Source organism: Podarcis liolepis, assembly GCF_965112155.1.
Source record: "Podarcis liolepis genome assembly, chromosome: 3".
NCBI lineage: Eukaryota > Metazoa > Chordata > Lepidosauria > Squamata > Lacertidae > Podarcis > Podarcis liolepis.
Genome location: NC_139557.1, coordinates 55444505 through 55461918, shown reverse-complemented (window position 1 = coordinate 55461918; position 17414 = coordinate 55444505). Strand labels below are relative to the sequence as shown.

Below are 17414 nucleotides of genomic sequence, written 5' to 3'. Positions count from 1 at the left end.
CGTTTCTTGTGAGCAATCAGTTATTTATTGATTGGTTTATTGCACTTATGGAAAGCTTTCCATCCATAGGTCTCTTCATAATCTTCTGACATGTACATGAATGATGATCAAGGGAAGAAGTCAAGATTCATGGACAGTCTAGGCTGCTTTGTGTGAACTGTGAACGAACATTAGCAAGACTCGTCTGTGGGTTGTGCATTGCAGCGGAAGATTTGTAATGGTCGGCAAGCTTTCTTTCAGGGAAGTTTGCTTCCAATTATTGATCTCACTGATCTGCCCTGATAAGGTTTTTGAAGAGGTCACAGTTCCCCACAGAACACGGTTTGAGAATCAGCATGTTAGGTTAACAACTGAATTATTATTATGATTCTCTGTGGCAGCCCCTAGGTTGTGGAACTCCCTTCCCACAGAGGTGTACTTAGCACTTCCATTATACAGGTTTCAGCAAATGCCGAAGACACACTTCTTTACTCTGTCCTTTGACACCCAAGGTGTGTATTTTAAGGACCCACCCTATTTTTGTGATTGTGTTTTTTCATTGTAAGCTTTTAACCTGTTCTAAACTGTATTTGAATTTGTCGTAACCTTCCCAGGGACCTCAGTACTCTGGAGATGAGTAATAAAACAACAATATTTAAGAACAGCTCCACAAAATCACAAGATGTGTTAAATACTGCCCCCTCGTGGCCAGAGTTTGTAGATACAGCTATTTGGGTGCGAACTGCAACTTGAAGCAATGTTGCCGCACTCGGCAACAGTCCTTTCCCCCTATTCCACTGCTGGCACACTTGTTCCAGACACCAGGTGTCTGATTAAGTCCATACCTGGTACAATATAATGTCAGTCTTCTACCACAAGACTTCCCCATAAGCACTCCAAAAGATATTATTCACTTTTAGCTTGGAAGTAGGATATCCTTATATCACCTCTATCAATGATTAGCTCTGACGTCCTTCTGGTATGCACTGTGGAAACTGAGTAAGTCAACCCATGCATTGTCTTCACACTCTCAAGATGGTTGCTTCTCCTGAAGGGGAGCCTCGTTTTCTTTTCTAAAGAGACCGAACCTGTGCGGTCTCTTTCTGTGCTGCTGCTTATCAAAGTCATGTGAGAGAGAGCATCACTGTGGCTGGGCATTCCCTAAAACTGTGCCTGTCCCTCCCACTCCACACCCCCAGTGTTGCAGTAAAAGTCAGTTGCCAGTCTGACAGGCTTTTGTACATGGAGTGTGGAAACATCACCTCGTATTTCACCCTAGGAAACAAAAATGACTTGAGCCATCCCTGCATGCAGACACATATCGTTATCGTGTTTGTGGGGGACCTCCTTGAACCCAAGAAATTAATAAATGGTAGGGTTTTGATTATTTGGGATGTGAATGAAAACATATCGCCTTAAACTAGGGACAGGCAAATTTATCAACGCCAGAATCTCCCAGTTTCACATTTTTTCCAATCTAAAGTTCAGTTCCCCACACTTCTTGCAATTTTTTAGAAAAGTCCTCATGGAATTCATCAGGGTATTAGTTCTAATTTCTTCAAATATGCACATTTACATATATTTTTTTATACATAATAGACATATTTTGCAAAGCAATTTCCTCTAGTTTGAACACATTTCTGCATTTTATTTTTTATTTTTTTTAAAAAATGTGCATTCTTATGCATCATTTACTTTAATATATGTATTTTGCACATATTACTCACCTGGAGAACTGGACTGCAAAATTCAGAGAAGTGCAAATTTCGAAGGATGGCTGCTGTTTTGGTTCATGTAGTGTTTTGGAAGGTGCAAATTCAGTAAGTTTGCCTTTAAATGCAAGCTAAATCAAAACTTTCTCCCATCCCCAGCAGAAGGTCTCAGGCTTAATTCCTGGCATCTACAGGTAGGGCTTAGAGAATTCATTGTCTGAATCCCTGGAAAGAAACTGACAGTCAGAATAGACAGTAATGAGCTAGAACAATTAATGGTCTCTGTAGCAAACAGTTTCCTATGTCCCCCCCAAATACTGTATTAAAATACAAAACAACCCCACTAATATAAATGCAACAAAGACAATAAAATGCAGCTTCAACCTTGCTTTCTAGCGAAGGTTAGGGAAACCTGGAAAGGGATCCCTTTTTAATTTTCATTTGGAACATGGAGAAACACAGGAAAAGAGGAGGAGGAGGGGAGGAAAGGTTGGCAAATGATCAAGGAGACTGGAAAACGCTTCTGCTGTTCCCAGGCATGGAGAGGCGGTTCCAGAGATGATAAAGGCAGATGCTGAGGAGCTGGATGTCATTTCTGGGTTGTTGTTTTTGCAGCTTGGACACTACTCGTGGGAAGCAAAGGGTTTGCTTGATTTCCTTCTTCACTTAAACGGGCTGCCCTCGCCATGCTGGCTGCAAGCGGGACCCGCATCCGCGTCCAGTTTGGGCGGCTCCTGGCGGAAGCGGGGCAACTCAGTGCTCCTGTGCGCCGGCCTCTAGGACCAGGGCTCCTGGGTTCCACGGCATTGTCCTGCACAGATCAGAACAGAAGCTCGGGGGCAACGGGTTCAAGTGAGTAGCTGGCAAGGACTGTTAACACACCACCCTGTAGTTTGATTTTGAGATCCCATCAGTGGTGCAGTTAGACGATTTTAGGCTCTGACCTTAATGGCGGCCCTGAGGAGAGGGAGATCTGCCAGCAACACTCTCCATATCTGCTGCTCAAGGTGGCTCCCTCATCTTGTCTAATGGCAGGGCTGGCCCTGATGTGCTGCCTAAAAGTGCACTGGAAGAAAAAGGGACAGGATTCTATTGATCCCTGTGGGAATTCTCTGTGTGCAGTTGCAGATTCTCTCTCTCTCTCTCTCTCTCTCTCTCTCACACACACACACACACAGAGAGAGAGAGAGAGAGAGAGAGAGTTATGGTTGATTTTAATACAGTGGTACCTCGGGTTACAGACGCTTCAGGTTACAGACGCTTCAGGTTATAGACTCCGCTAACCCAGAAATAGTACCTCGGGTTAAGAACTTTGCTTTAGGATGAGAACAGAAATTGTGTGGTGGCGGCGTGGTGGCAGCAGGAGGCCCCATTAGCTAAAGTGGTACCTCAGGTTAAGAACAGTTTCAGGTTAAGAATGGACCGTCAGAATTAAGTTCTTAACCCAAGGTACCACTGTATTTATTACATCCGAATTAGAGTTCTTTGTATTTATTGACTTGAAAAGCTTTGCTTCAGTTACTGTGCCCAGCTCAGTTGCAATGATGGTTTAAAACTTTTTTTGGGTTGAATGTTTTGACCTGGCATAAGCAGCAACCCACTATAAGCATACAGAGTATATCTGGGGTTTTTAAAATTTCAAATATATATATATCCTGCCTTTTCCCAAAAACGATTCAAGGTGACTTACAACACACACACACACACACACACACACACACACACACACTCTCAACATTTCTAAAACCAACCTGCAAAGACCAATAACAATACAGAAAAATAGAATCTAGAGTGGATTGAATTTTACATTCATGCCTTATTCACATATATGCAAGAGAATATTTGGATCTTGTTTTTGATCCAAAGCATCTAACTGTGTGTGTGTGTTTTACACCAAATGCATAATGAAATAACTAATCTGGGCTACTCCAAAATGATTGAACAGGAAGCAGTAGCAACAACAAAGAAACCAGCAGCAGGGGGAGGGGAATGATCTGGCAGAGCAAGCTGGGAAGGGCATTTGTTCAACATGGCTGACCCTACCATTAGGCAGAGTGAAGCAGGTGCCTTAGGCACAAAAGGGATAGCAAGCAGTGGGGGAGATGTTATAGGCCAGAGCAGCTTGCCCTATGCTAACCTGCTGGTTTCAGATACAGTGGAGGGCACTGCCCCATTTACAGTGCTGAAGTATGATTCAGCTGCCAGCTGGCTTTTGTAATTGAATGGAGGAAAGGTGTCATTTTATCCTTTGTCCTAGGCAGCAAAATGTCTTGTGCTGGTTTCAAGCTCAGAGGGCCCAATACCATTTTTAAAAAATGATTACCCTTACTTGTAATGAAGACAAACAGCAAGGGGAAAAGGATGATATTCCTCTAGGACACTTGTGCCCAAACTTTTTTCAAAGAGGGCCAGACTTGATGAAGTGAAGGGCCATGGGAGCTAACCAAGGGGCCAACCAAAGTTATTGACCTTTTTTAAGGATTGAAGTTGTTGAGGTTTTTTTAGGATTTTACCCCAGAAAATGAACTGCCACAGGGGGCCGCATTAGGCCCCCGAAATGGACTTTGGACATGCCTGCTCTAGGAATAGATTTCAAAGCCTTGGGGACACTCAGAACAGGGAGGAAGGGAGACCATAATACAGAAACAGAGCTCAAGCTATGGATACAGGAGCTCAGCTCCTTCCTGACTTTTCCAATTAAAAGCATCAAGTAGAAAGTGAGGCTTGATTTGGCCCAAAATAAATCAGACTTGTTGCAATAAGGAAAGTGATGAGGAAAGGACCCTGCAAAGAAGTCAGGATGAATGCTCCACACAGAGGTTGTTTGGAAGTGGCAGAAATCTGTCTGTCTGTCTGTCTGAGCATAGACATTTATTTCCTTACCCTTTCCATGGCTGTGATTTGACATGATGTTCTGTCTACTGGATCTTGAAGCCGAGAAGGTGTACAAAGTGCCTGGCGGACACAAACCCTCAACATTTGACAAGAAAATCCTCCTGTGGACTGGACGCTTCAGAAAGGAAGATGAAATTCCTCCAAGGATCCCGTATGTACTTCATTTTATTCAACCACTAGAAACACTACGCTGAGGAAAAACTACTGCCATATTTTAGAAGTAGTCACAATCCTTTAGTGGAAGGGAGGACAGGGGAGAATGGAAGACTTTTGAGAAAATAAAGCTACCCATCTAGCTCAAGAATAGTCAACATGGTTTTATCCAGATGTTGTTGGACTACAACTTCCATTATCCCTGACCATTGGCCATGCTGCTGGGACTGATGGCAGTGGGAGTCCAACAACATCTGGAAGGTCACAGGTTCCCTACTCCTGTTTTCCTTGTTCTGTAAGATGAACCTTGCAATCAAAACATACACCATGTAGATCAAAATTAATTGCTGGCTTCCATCAATGAGTTGCACTAAACTTTCCCAGATATGCACTCATGTATTTATATTTTGCTTTATTTATGTGCGATAAGAAACTATGGTCAATCCAGCTTTCCAGCCTATGTTCTTACTGCAAAAGTCAGGCAATGGGAATGTGACACTTTACTATCTCATGATTTGCTAAACTAGTGCTCCACAGAGCAACTACCATCAGGGTGGACCTTAGTAATTTGCCTCCCTGTGCAAGGCCAACATTTGATGCCTTCTCTCCAGTCCTCATTGTGCTGGGGTTTGGGGAAGGAGGCGTAAGGGCTCTGAAAGGGTTCTATAGCACTCCCACCTCCTTCCCAATGCTTCTCTTGCTTTGGGAAGGAGACAGGAGGACTCTAGGACTCTGTCAGAGCCCTCAAGCCTCCTTCCTGAGGCTGGGCAAGTGTTTACCTGGCTTTGAGAAGGTGCCCTCCTCGGCAGCTGAGTGCCTAGTTCCACTGCACCACTCTATCCGCCTCTTACTCCCTTAATCCCTGACTATTGGCCATGCCGGTTGGAGCGATGGGATGTGAGCTGCTAGTGATCTACAAATAGGCTTAAAGCTGCCGATATTTTCCACTAGGAAAATTTAAATTTTAGTTGAAGAAAACCAGGATATGGCCTTAAGGATTTTGAAGCTTAGCTTATCGCACGTACAAGATGACATTTTTATTTTGCTTAGGGGCATGGGGGGAATCTGAAACGCAAACTGTGATCAAAGGCGGATGGTGTCCGTATTTGTTTATAAACTGCGTGAACAATGTGTTCTTGTCATCTCCACATTGGACTGCAAGGTTCATATTCCACTTAAAGGTCGGAAAGGAAATGAGGAGGAATGTGTGTCAGAGCATTGCCCTCTGTAAAAATGACAACTTTGATCACAAACACACACTTAAGTGAATGCTTAGGCTTACTAACTCATGGTTTGTACTCTTGTCAAGCACCATGCACGTTGACTGTGACATACACACACACACAAAATAATGGCTTTGCATATCAGCAGGCTTAAGCAATATATGTGAGTGAGATATAGGTATGGGGCAGTTTAGCACCAGACATGCACCAATGCACAGCTGAACTACACAGTCAGCTTGATTTTTTTCAGCCTGATTTCTACATGGTTTACATGCCTGGCGTGCAACTAAGGGCCAGACTAGACATTGCAATGGACTGCTGTCACCCCAAATGGCTATTGCATGTCTCACTTTCCTCTCTAGGCTCTGTGCTTCTTGCATGGTGTTACAAATTTATGTGTTTCCCTGCGCCATTATGACACAATGTAAGTTCTACTGGATGTCATGGAGTGGGTATTGGATGCATGGGGGCCATTTTTAGTGCCAGCCATATGCTTATCATAGCGTCTAGGTTAACCTTGAGCACAGGGATAGGGGTGAAATTTGATTCTTGTTGCATTTAAAAGAGAATCTACTTAATTCTCACTTCCCAAACAACTTGTGGACCAAAACAAGCCATCTTTCATATCCAAATTTCTCCCAATTCTGCAATGCAGGTCTCCAGCTAAGCAATGTGTACCAAAATGCACATATGTGAGGAAAGTGTGCATAAAAATGCATATTATATATTAGCCAAAATGACATACAAAAAATGTCTTCTATTGCTTTGAAAACTGCGCACAAAATTGTATTAGAAGTGTGTTTATTAGGAGAAATTTGCAGTAAAATGCAGATGGATTTTCAAGAGAACTTTTTTTTTAATTTGAAAAGTAAACCAATGTAGAAATGTGAAGAACTGAAGATTTGAGAAGTTAAAAATGGAGAGAAACTCGTTCAGCCATCCCACACTGAGCCACAGAACGATGAGATATTTCATGCAATAACCATCATGGTGTCTGTACACAATTTCATGAGCAGTTGCAGGACTTTCCCATATTCCTGCAACTCCAAGGTTATGCAAAGCAAGGTACTACCTAAGTGCTGACTCAGCCCTTCTTAAATTTTATCCATGTGTTCTTGATTTCTGGGGAGGACTACAAGTGCCTTCAGCTGAATGCATTTACAGTCCCCTTTCAGACTTCACTCAGCGGATCAAGGATTGGCCTGGTGTGTGGCAGGATGGGAATACATGGCCCTTCAGCCCCTTCTCAGATAGAATTTAAGACTACAAGCTTTCTCTGTTACCATCGCTTCAGAGCAGCCACAGCCACAGCAGCAAAAGTTGTGGCCTGCTTGCAGAATCATAATAGCAATGGCCAATGCCAGGCAACCAACTTAAAGGCTTGCATTTCCCTGTGCTACATGTGGCCGAGAAGACTGAGGATGAAATCACATTTCTAGGGCATTTTTTCGTGTGCACTCATCTACTCCCACATTCATTTCCTTGAAAAAAATCATTGTTTCTATCCTGTGGAAATACAAGCATTTGATAAGCTAAATGTAACATTTTCTGCTGGCTGTTCATCCCTGTCACCACAGAAAAGCGCCGTGCTTTTTATCTGTTTGTGTTCCTGTTTGCATGAAGAGATCATCAGCTGTAACTTTTTGACCTTTAATAGCAAAGGATGGTTGTAGCGTGCAGCTTCCCATGGCTGTTTTTAAAATGAAAGCAGGCAAATACTTTTGCAATGACAAATGGGTCTTATGTACCAACAGTATTACTCAAAATTACACCATTTATTTTAGGGTTGCCATTTTTAGGAAGACCCCAAAATTGTTAAGATTTTTAGACAAAACCCAGTGTTTTTTATTTGTTTTTTACAAAAAACAAACAAACCCCAGGATTTTTCAATTGACTTGCCTAACACACAGGACTAGTGATGTATGGAAGTGAGAGCTGGACCATAAAGAAGGCTGATCGCCGAAGAATTGATGCTTTTGAATTATGGTGCTGGAGGAGACTCTTGAGAGTCCCATGGACTGCAAGAAGATCAAACCAATCCATTCTTAAGGAAATCTGCTCTGAGTGCTCACTGGAAAGACAGATCCTGAAGCTGTGGCTCCAATACTTTGGCCACCTCATGAGAAGCCTCCCTGGAAAAGGCCCTGATGTTGGGAAATATGGAGGGCACAAGGAGAAGGGGACGACAGAGGACGAGATGGTTGGACAGTGTTCTCAAAGCTACCAGCATGAGTTTGACCAAACTGCGGGAGGCAGTGGAAGACAGGAGTGCCTGGCGTGCTCTGGTCCATGGGGTCACGAAGAGTCGGACACGACTAAACGACTAAACAACAACTGGTTGTGGGAGAGAGATTGTGATCTGTGCCCCAGTACATCTATGAGGCAGCTTTGCACAATACTTCCATTGAGTCGGACACGACTAAAGGACTAAACAACAACAACAACATGCAGGACAAGGCACCAGGTGTCAATTCTGCCTTTGAAATCCCAGTAATATCTGGGGAAATCAGGACGTATGGCAGTCTTAATTTATTTACAGACTCTATAAGTGTCCCTTTTTTCCAGGCACATCAGGGCAGTGAGATGCAAATTAGGGGTTTACTCTGAATAGGGCAAACATTGGCTACAGCCCTCCACTTCCACAGCTCCTACCATTCTATAATATTCATAAGCTGTTTCACTAGTTGGGATCCCGTTTGAATTTAATTTTTAATTTAATATTGGCCCACTTTGAGCCCCTCCTCCCAAACAATTGGGGGGGGGCCCTGAAACTGTTAGATCCTGCATTTAGGGAAAGATTACAGGGAATCGTAATAATGTCTGTCTCTCTTGCTTTTTTTATGCCTCTGGTTTAAGGCACTGATCTGCCGCTTCAAAACAGTTCCAATTAGTGGGCCATGAAATAACAATTAGTTGATTTAACCCAACAAGTTCGTGCTTTGCTCCTCTCGCGGCAAGTGACTTAGAGATTAATGGGTTTAATGGGCTGGCCTGTTTTTGATTTGTTCAATTCTAAATGCATTTAGTCCTTAATACTATGAAATCCATCTGCCCGCAGGTTTATCTACAGTCTTGTCTCCCCACACTGAGAAGAGAGGAGCTCTGAAGCTTCTTTCCCAATATTCAAGGCTGCTTTTGCAAGTGGTTTTTTGTGTGTGTGTGAGGTATTATAATAACAAACACATTTTGTTTGTGATGCATTCACACAGGAATTGGGAAAAATTGGATTTGGTTTGTATTTAAAGCCAAACCTACCTAATTGGCGTTTTTCAAAGCAATATGCGTACCAAAATACATACAAACATGATTCAAAAATTTGCATTTGTCATAATTTTGCAACCCAGTTCTCCAGCCAAGTACAGTAATGTGTACCAAAAGGCATAACCTAGGATTAAATATGCATATAAATGCATACATTACTGACAACCACCTACAAAAATGCAATATATTTGGGAGGACTGATCTGTAAAAATGTCAGTTAGGTAAAATTGCATTTTAAAAATCTGTATGCCAAGAGAAATTCTCTCCAAGATGCTGATAAATTTTCACAAGAACTTTTTAAAAAAGCACACTAATATGGAAATGTGGACAACTGAACTTAAGATTGGAAAAATGAGAATCTGAAATGGACAGATCTGTCCATCCCTAAGGGATACTCCGTTCCAAAAACTTTATTGGGAATTCAGCATACATAAAACCACATCCACATTGATTTCAATTAATTATGTCACTTTGAGACTTCTTTGTATAATGTGACAAAAATACATAAATACTACTACTGATAATAATTATTCACAGGAGAAATTCAGTGAAAGCACAGAAGTCAGTGGTCTTCACTCCTAAGCAAGGCAGCAATCCTAACCAAACTTACTTGAGAGTAAGCCCCATTGAATTCAATAGGATTTACTTTCAGGTAGAAATGGTTAGGGCTCACAGCTCAGCAGATTATATCCAACAGGTGGAATGAGGAAGGCAATTTCCAGCATTTTCCCTGCCCCCCCCCCCCCAATTTTTGCTCTCACCCACATAACCAAATATGGCTTTAATTACAAATTACTTAAAAAAAATACCCCCAAAATTTAGTCCTTATGTATCTTTTGTGAGTATAAACAAAGCAATTAAAAACATTTCAGTACTTCACACATTAATTTAGTATTCCTTAGCCTTGGGTGCTTGTCCCCAGAAGCTGGAAGACAATTCCCATAATTGCTTGCCAAATTTGGGTGGCCCAAGGTTGTTGAAGAACACTGCTCCAATTGGTTCCAACCCAATTTCTTTTGCAGGCCCGAGATGCTGGATGCTGCAAGGAACAAAGCCCGAGTAAAGGCCTGTTACATTATGATTGCCCTGACAATCATGGCTTGCTTTGCTGTGATTGCCTCTGCTAAAAGGGTATGTATTGTTCCATGGGAAACTTCTGGATTTTGATACAATTTTCTTTTAAAAATCGCAATTGTTAAATTGATTTCTGCCTAATGTTACAACGGCTTCACACTAAACAAAAAACACCTTTAAATAAACTAGAAATAAAGATCAAGAGAAGTAATAGCACCACTCTCTTCTGCCTTGGTCAGACCACATCTGAAATACTGTGTCCAGTTCTGGGCACCAAAATTTAATATTGACGAGCTGGAATGTGTGAGGAGGAGAATGACCAAGATGATCAAGGGTCTGGAAACCAAGCCGTATGAGGAACGGGTGAGGCCTGGAGACGACTGTGATGTGATAGCCATCTTCAAATATCTGAAGGGCTGATACATGGAAGATGGAGCAAGCTCCAGAGAGTGGGTCCCATGTCAGTGGATTCAAATTACAAGAAGAGAGATTCCAACTAAATGTTAGGTGGTGGCCTCTCCCTTCACTGGGTGTTTTAAAACAGAGGCTGGATGGCCATCTGTCAGGAATTATTTAGCTGTGATTCCTCCATTGCAGGGGGTTAGACAAGATGACCTTTCCAACTCCACAATGCTTTGATTCTGTGAAATATCTAGTCTGATTCTGTTTACTATCTGGGCCACAGTGTGACCATCAGACTTATTACTCCTGCACGTTTGTTCGGAACAAAGGCCAACTGCTGCAGCAGTTTCTTTCCAAGCCATTGCATTATGTTTTGGCACGAGGTATGTCAACGCTACTTAGGCTGGGCAGTCAACAGTAGTGCTCAAATGAGATAAACTGCTGGGCAAAGGATTCATCTGCCGTCACGTCAGGAGTGAGGACAGTGGAGACTGGTCCATTTGGGCAAAAGGGGCACTGGCCCATCAACCTTGGTCTGCTCTTTTCCAGTTCCCACCTGCCTGCCACCTTACTTACTTGTGTCTCAGTGTTGCCCCTTGTAGAATTCAGATGAGATGGAGGCAAAACTAGATTTGTTAGCTCTGCCTCTCTCTTGCTCTGGCACCACCTACTGTTGGGCTCCCAGCCTTCCACCCTACTAGTCCCAATGGCCACAAGGCACCCCTGCTGCTTTCAGATGTTGCTGTACTCCAGCTCTCATACCCCTTCACTGTTGGCCGTACTGTGTGACTGATGGGTATTGGAACATCATCTTGAAGGCACAGGGTTGCTCTAGGTTATTGGGGCCACCGCTTGGTTTTCATGTATTATGTTTATACCCAATTCTTCTTCCAAGGAGCTTAGAGTAGTATGCAAACTCCACTCCTACAAGGGATTGGGTAGAGAGTGATTGCTCAAAGGGAGCTTCCTACTGGTTTGAACCCAGATCTCCCTTGTCCAACACTCTGCACTCTTACAGGTCAAATTTCTGAGGATGCTACGCTTGCAATGCCATGGGACACCCTATGTGGAATAATGTCTATCTTTCAGCTGTTCCTTTCACTGTGCCACTATGAAGCGGATGCTCTACTTTTGCAGGCTGTTGAACGCCATGAATCCCTCACAAGCTGGAACTTAGCAAAGAAAGCCAAGTGGCGTGAAGAGGCTGCAACAAGAGCAGAGGAAAAGGCAAAATAAGAGCCATCTGCTCTTGAAATTGGAGCTGTGCTGGGAATGAAGAAAACACACAAAATTGGCAAGTTAGCAAAAGATATACCCTCCAGGGGAAAAGCTGAAGCTGAACATAACTTACTACTAACAACTTTCATTTCTACTTGTGTAACAAATACTGGGAGAGAGATAATTATTTTTTTCTGCCACAAGTGAATAAATAAATCAAGCTCAGTCGAAAGTTGGCTCTGAAAGGCTTCATCTGCTATTTTGCTTCTATTTGAACTTTTAATGTCTTTGTGGTTAAAACTGAAAACACGGAATTCCATCAACCGTAGCAGTGGCTTTTCTGACTAAAATTCGTTACTCAACAAAATTTGTCCTGATATTGTTGTCTTTGTCTGTTTGTTCCCTATACAGTGGTACCTTGGGTTACAGCTGCTTCAGGTTACAGACTCCGTTAACCCAGAAATAGTACCTCAGGTTAAGAACTTTGCTTCAGGATGAGAACATAAATTGTGCAGTGGCAGCGGGAGGCCCCATTAGCTAAAGTGGTACCTCAGGTTAAGAACAGTTTCAGGTTAAGAACAGACCTCCAGAATGAATTAAGTTCTTAACCCGAGGTACCACTGTACATCTTGATGCCTCTTGAGATATCATTGCCAAACTTAGCATGAGGGCTGCCAGGGTGGGGGTGGCACTCTTCATTCATGTTTGACACCACCTGCCATTTTGAATCAAGGTGGCAGTTGAAGAATAAGGACTTTATAGGATTTGGTCCAAATGAATTTTACAAGATTTTCTCCTGTCCCATCTGATTTTCCCAATCCCAAGTGGTATAGTTAAAAACTTAGTAAATTAAAATTGTAATGGCTCTACATACCTACATATGACCGAGGGCAGGAAATATAGATAAACTTACTTCTGAATAACCATGCATTGGGTTTGGTTGTAAGCCTTCCAGTAGAGATTTCTAACAGTGCAGTACATGCTTCTGGTCTGAAAAGTTATTATAACTTATGAAGAAATACTGCAAGTTCTAAATTCAGAAGACACACACTGCCTTTGCAAAATACCTTTATTAGTTTTGTCTTGTAGCATTTATAGTAGTAACATTCCCTAATATTGCATACTGTTCTTATTTGTAAGTTTGTTCAGTTAGAGCCTCTAGTGTGTCTTTAAAGATGCAGTATTGATCATATTACAAATGAATTTTCAAAAACACAGTAACAATAATGACTAAGAACAACTCTTATTGGAGATGTGAATCTTTGTAGCAGTTTCATAATCGGTATTTTTTCAAATATATTTGCAGGTTAATAAGTTAATAAGGTTCAAGCAATCCAACTAATAATCATTTTATAAATGTAAACCAATCATTGAATGAACGCCCATTATTTCGTTACCACCCTTTTAAAAAGGCAATACTATAAATGTAATAGCAAAATGAATAAATTATTCAATGATAAAAGTGCAGGGACCCAAACACAAAACAAAACTCAGATATGGTTTTGTATCTGAAATAAATACTTGGCATGGTTGCATAGACTGAGGTCATGACAAAATGAGGCATTTATGTGAGAATCACACAACCTGCACCAGGGAAACACCATAATGGTTTAATTATACAAATTCAAAAACCCCAAACCATTTTGGATTGACTACTAAATCCAGGAGACTACAGTTGCCACTCACACGTGTTCTGATAAAAGGTTTCACCTCCAACATCCCTCTATTAAGTACCAAAACTTTTCAGTTTCATGCATAAGAGTGAATTTGAAGTTAAATCAAATACTGGTATTTAAAAGATCCAAATTAACCATATAAAACCGTACAGCTTCAGCAATGATTCTCGGAAGTTTCCAAATTCATGTTATAGACTAGACTCAAAGAGACATATTTCCAAATTACACATTAAATTCATTTGTCTATAATATTTCTATTTCTTCTACGGTTTGTATAAAGTCTTGAGTTTGGCTCAGATGTAAATGTTTTGATGATAGTATCTACTGAATTCTCCAATTAAGAGCAGGCACAACTGGCAATTTTTGTGGGAAAACAATGGGATACCCTGTCAACCCTGAACATTTGTTTTTGTTTTTTTAACATACTAGAGCAATTCTGATAAATTTATCTTTTTTACTGACCACTTTCATTAACCTGTATTTGGAATGAATGATATAAGACACTCAGGACCAACATTTCCTATTAAAAAAGGGGACAAATTCACCCTTATATCAAGTGTTACCTGTTCAAAGCTACAAACAGAATTCATAGCTAGCTGCACAATTCATCTCCCGACGATACATTTGATTTCCAGCAAGCATTCTGCATTTTCCCCCTAGTTGTACCTCACTATCTTTACATAAGCTACAGCTATTAATATTACAACACATCCACTGGCAAACTTTGACTCCATAACCCTTTAGAAGTGGATATTGCTGCTACAATGCCTTTGTGAACCTGGCTACAGAGACCTGTGCGCATCACAGAAGGCTAGTATCTGTTACTGCACTTGCACTTGCAGTTCTCACAACTATGGAGAGCAAAAGTCTCCCAGGGGATGGAGCAAGATGTATGTGAGATACGGAAGTGTCTAACAGCTGACCGGTACTCTGAGCTGCTTCACGCGGAAATTCCTCACAATACGCATCTGCCACTGAAGGATAATTTTTCAATAGCTATGCAAGATGCCTAAGCAACACAGCTGCTTTGTCCAGCCTGGCTATGGCAGGTCCTTGCATTGATCATGCTCATAGGACTGGAACAGAAGACGGAAAGATCAAGATTTAAACTTTTAACATATGAATTTGTTTGCAGGTACAATATAAAGAGCCCCCATAGATTTTGGAGTGCATCTATTTTTGCTTTTGTTTAACATTACACAATACTATGAAAAAAGGCAATCAACTGCAATTATATACAAGTTGTTTTATATATGTCACACAGATCAATACATTTGTGGTAAGCAAAATTAACCGGAGTCCTTTAATTGTGCTACCAAATAAATAAATAAATAAATGTCCATGTGGATTCAAACCTAGAAACAAAATGGCCTCTGGGTCTGAATTCAGGTCATTTTTTAAATTGTCTGGCATCATATCATTTAAACACTTTGCATAAATTGTCAGAGAAATTTGCATACTCAAAACACCTACTATCGTATTTACAGTGAAACCGATCTTTATTTCAATTAACTGAAAAATATGTTCTCCCAATATAGCACTGCTGCAAACCGGAAATACTCTGACCGGTCTGTTGTTGTTGGGGTTTTTTTTTAAAAAAAAACCTTCCCCCAAAAGTCGTATGAGATGCATTAGTGTATTCGGGTCAATGTAACACATGGACTGTGTGTAAATAAAGCATGTAATCATTGTTTCAAGAAAAGAGAATATTGCAGTTTCACACTTTGGTAGCATTTAAGTTACAACGTGGAGTCTTCTATACAGAGAAGCCTTCCCTCATCCTCGCAAGAACACAGAGGTCATTGCAAGGCAAACTAATTTTTAACCATTTTGTAATCAGGTTGCCAACTGACCAAAAACAGCCTAGCCTGCTCTCATGCCTATTAACAGCAACTTGATGCACAAAAATCAGCAGGTAATACATTTCACAGCATGGAGGCAAATATTATCCCACTGCCCATCTAGCTGCTGTTGAAGGAGCCAAGTGAACACTTGGCAAACGTATTTGCAATACCACTGAAGAAATAAGAGGAAGAGGGAATTTTGCTGACATGGCTAGGTAAGGGCTATATAAATTACAAAGCTACCATCCCTTTTCACATAGCAGAAAAACCATTTTTCCCTACATTGTAAGGTTATGTCATGTAACCAGCAGTGCACCTCAGTAAGTGTTATGCTTTTAAATATAAATATATTTCATCAGTTTATCACAAAGTATCACTCATAAAACTATATTTCCCACTATTTAAATAAATAACGTTCACATTCTAAGCTTAGCTTTTACTAGGAGCTCATATATACGTCAGTTCTGAAACATCTTTCTTGCTCCAACGCAAAGAGGTAGATTTAGTGTAGAATGGGCACGTGAACCCTACAGCCAAAATTTAAAATATCAACAGCTGTTTATGCACAATTTTGCCTTTTTAACAACTGCTTGAAAACTCAGCATCAGTTTCCAATGTCTTACTGAGGTCACTATTCAAGCCTTATTCTAAACTTTCAGTTGTGATTAGTCGGTTTTTCTGCACGTAAGACAATGGAAACATACACATATAAAAAAGAATAAACCAATACTTGTGTCTGACACAAAAACACATAAATGCACGAGTTTGCTTCTTCATCCGTCTCCAGAAAAACATTTCCACCTTTCCTGTCTTTGGCCCACAAATGGAGGCTACCATGATGAGCTACTGATTTTGCTTTAAACTGAATGGTTACAACTGGAATCCCTCCATTGGAGCTTCCTGCTGCTGGAACAAAAACTGCTGTTCATTTTCATCCACTGGTGGTACAATATTGGCATCCTCTTCTTCCACACCAAAGTAATGTTCAATAAGATCAAAAGCTTTTTGGTAGATCTCCTGGTTTTCATGACTTTGAAGAATTTCAATTTTATCTAGTCCTAAATTTGAGAGAGAGAGAGAGCACATGTGGTTTAAGATGTACATACTTTCTTAAACAGCTAAATAAACTGGCCATAATACGTGAGGATTGCGTGAGGAGGCTGCAAAGAGGAAAAGCTAAGTTCTAAACGCACCTGTAATATTTACTGAACCTAAGGCTTCAATCTACAATAGAGTTACTCCAAAAAAGCCTCACTAATTTAGACGGACTACTTGAAATGTGCTTGTTACGGACTGCAGGCAGGACACATGCCCCCTTGCATACAAAATAGTATTTCTCTCAAATATCTACCTAGTAGACAAGAAGTGAGAAATACACAGATCAGTGGTTGCTTACATTGAGAAAACAATGTACAGTTACACCCAGTGGGTGATATCCAATGAAATCATACTCAGAGTGGAGCCCTCAAAGCCTTCAATCTCAATGGGTTTACTCTAGAGTATGACTAACACTGAGCATAACCCACTAAACAAAATCCTCAGTTTGAAATGTTAGTGCACTCAGTGCATTATAACTGGGCTTCCACATTTTTGTACACCACTGCTGCTCTCTGGCAAGTGTGAGAAGCAACTAGCCTGCCTACCAACCACAGAGCTGCCTGGGTATTCTCCACCTCGAAGACAGGAGAGGAAAGCCTGGGGTTCTTTGCCTGCCCATCTGCTTAGTGCCTTGGTTATACAGCTGCCAGACCAGCAGACTCCATGCCAATCTTCTTGCAGGGCAGGCTGATGGGCTGCTTCCCAGGCTGCTCCAAGTTGATGCACTAGCACACCTTGCCCTGGAGCAGCCAAACCAGCAAACAACCTACAGGAAAAGCGGATGGAGCACAAGCATGCGCTGGCCTAAAATAGGCCTTAGCAAACACAACTGGCTTTGGCAGAAAAGCCAGCCAAGAATTATGACCTTCAGTTGTTACA

The 17414-nt window shown here is 41.3% G+C and overlaps 2 protein-coding genes across 2 annotated transcripts in view; one reads left to right on the top strand and one right to left on the bottom strand.

Moving 5' to 3' along the window:
• Positions 1–2230: 2230 nt before the first annotated feature.
• On the top strand, positions 2231–12149 carry FAM162B (family with sequence similarity 162 member B). Its single transcript, XM_083495969.1, has 4 exons — positions 2231–2543; positions 4626–4737; positions 10246–10354; positions 11837–12149. Exons 1-4 carry the CDS (start codon positions 2378–2380, stop codon positions 11933–11935), a joined length of 486 nt encoding a protein of 161 aa, XP_083352095.1. The 5' UTR covers positions 2231–2377; the 3' UTR covers positions 11936–12149.
• An 819-nt stretch (positions 12150–12968) lies between these two features.
• Positions 12969–17414, bottom strand: part of KPNA5 (karyopherin subunit alpha 5) — a 21479-nt gene continuing 17033 nt past the window's right edge. Inside the window, exon 14 of the mRNA XM_083495960.1 lies at positions 12969–16495. Within this exon, the coding sequence (XP_083352086.1) occupies positions 16308–16495 (188 nt within the window). The 3' untranslated portion in view covers positions 12969–16307. The remainder of the gene's footprint in view (positions 16496–17414) is intronic.

Excerpts from the sequence above, each read along its gene's own strand:
- FAM162B (XM_083495969.1), top strand. The coding sequence starts at position 2,378 with ATGCTGGCTGCAAGCGGGACCCGCATCCGCGTCCAGTTTGGGCGGCTC. Across the intron at positions 4,738-10,245 it reads GAAATTCCTCCAAGGATCCC|GCCCGAGATGCTGGATGCTG; the intron begins GTATGTACTTCA and ends TTTCTTTTGCAG. Across the intron at positions 10,355-11,836 it reads TGATTGCCTCTGCTAAAAGG|GCTGTTGAACGCCATGAATC; the intron begins GTATGTATTGTT and ends CTACTTTTGCAG.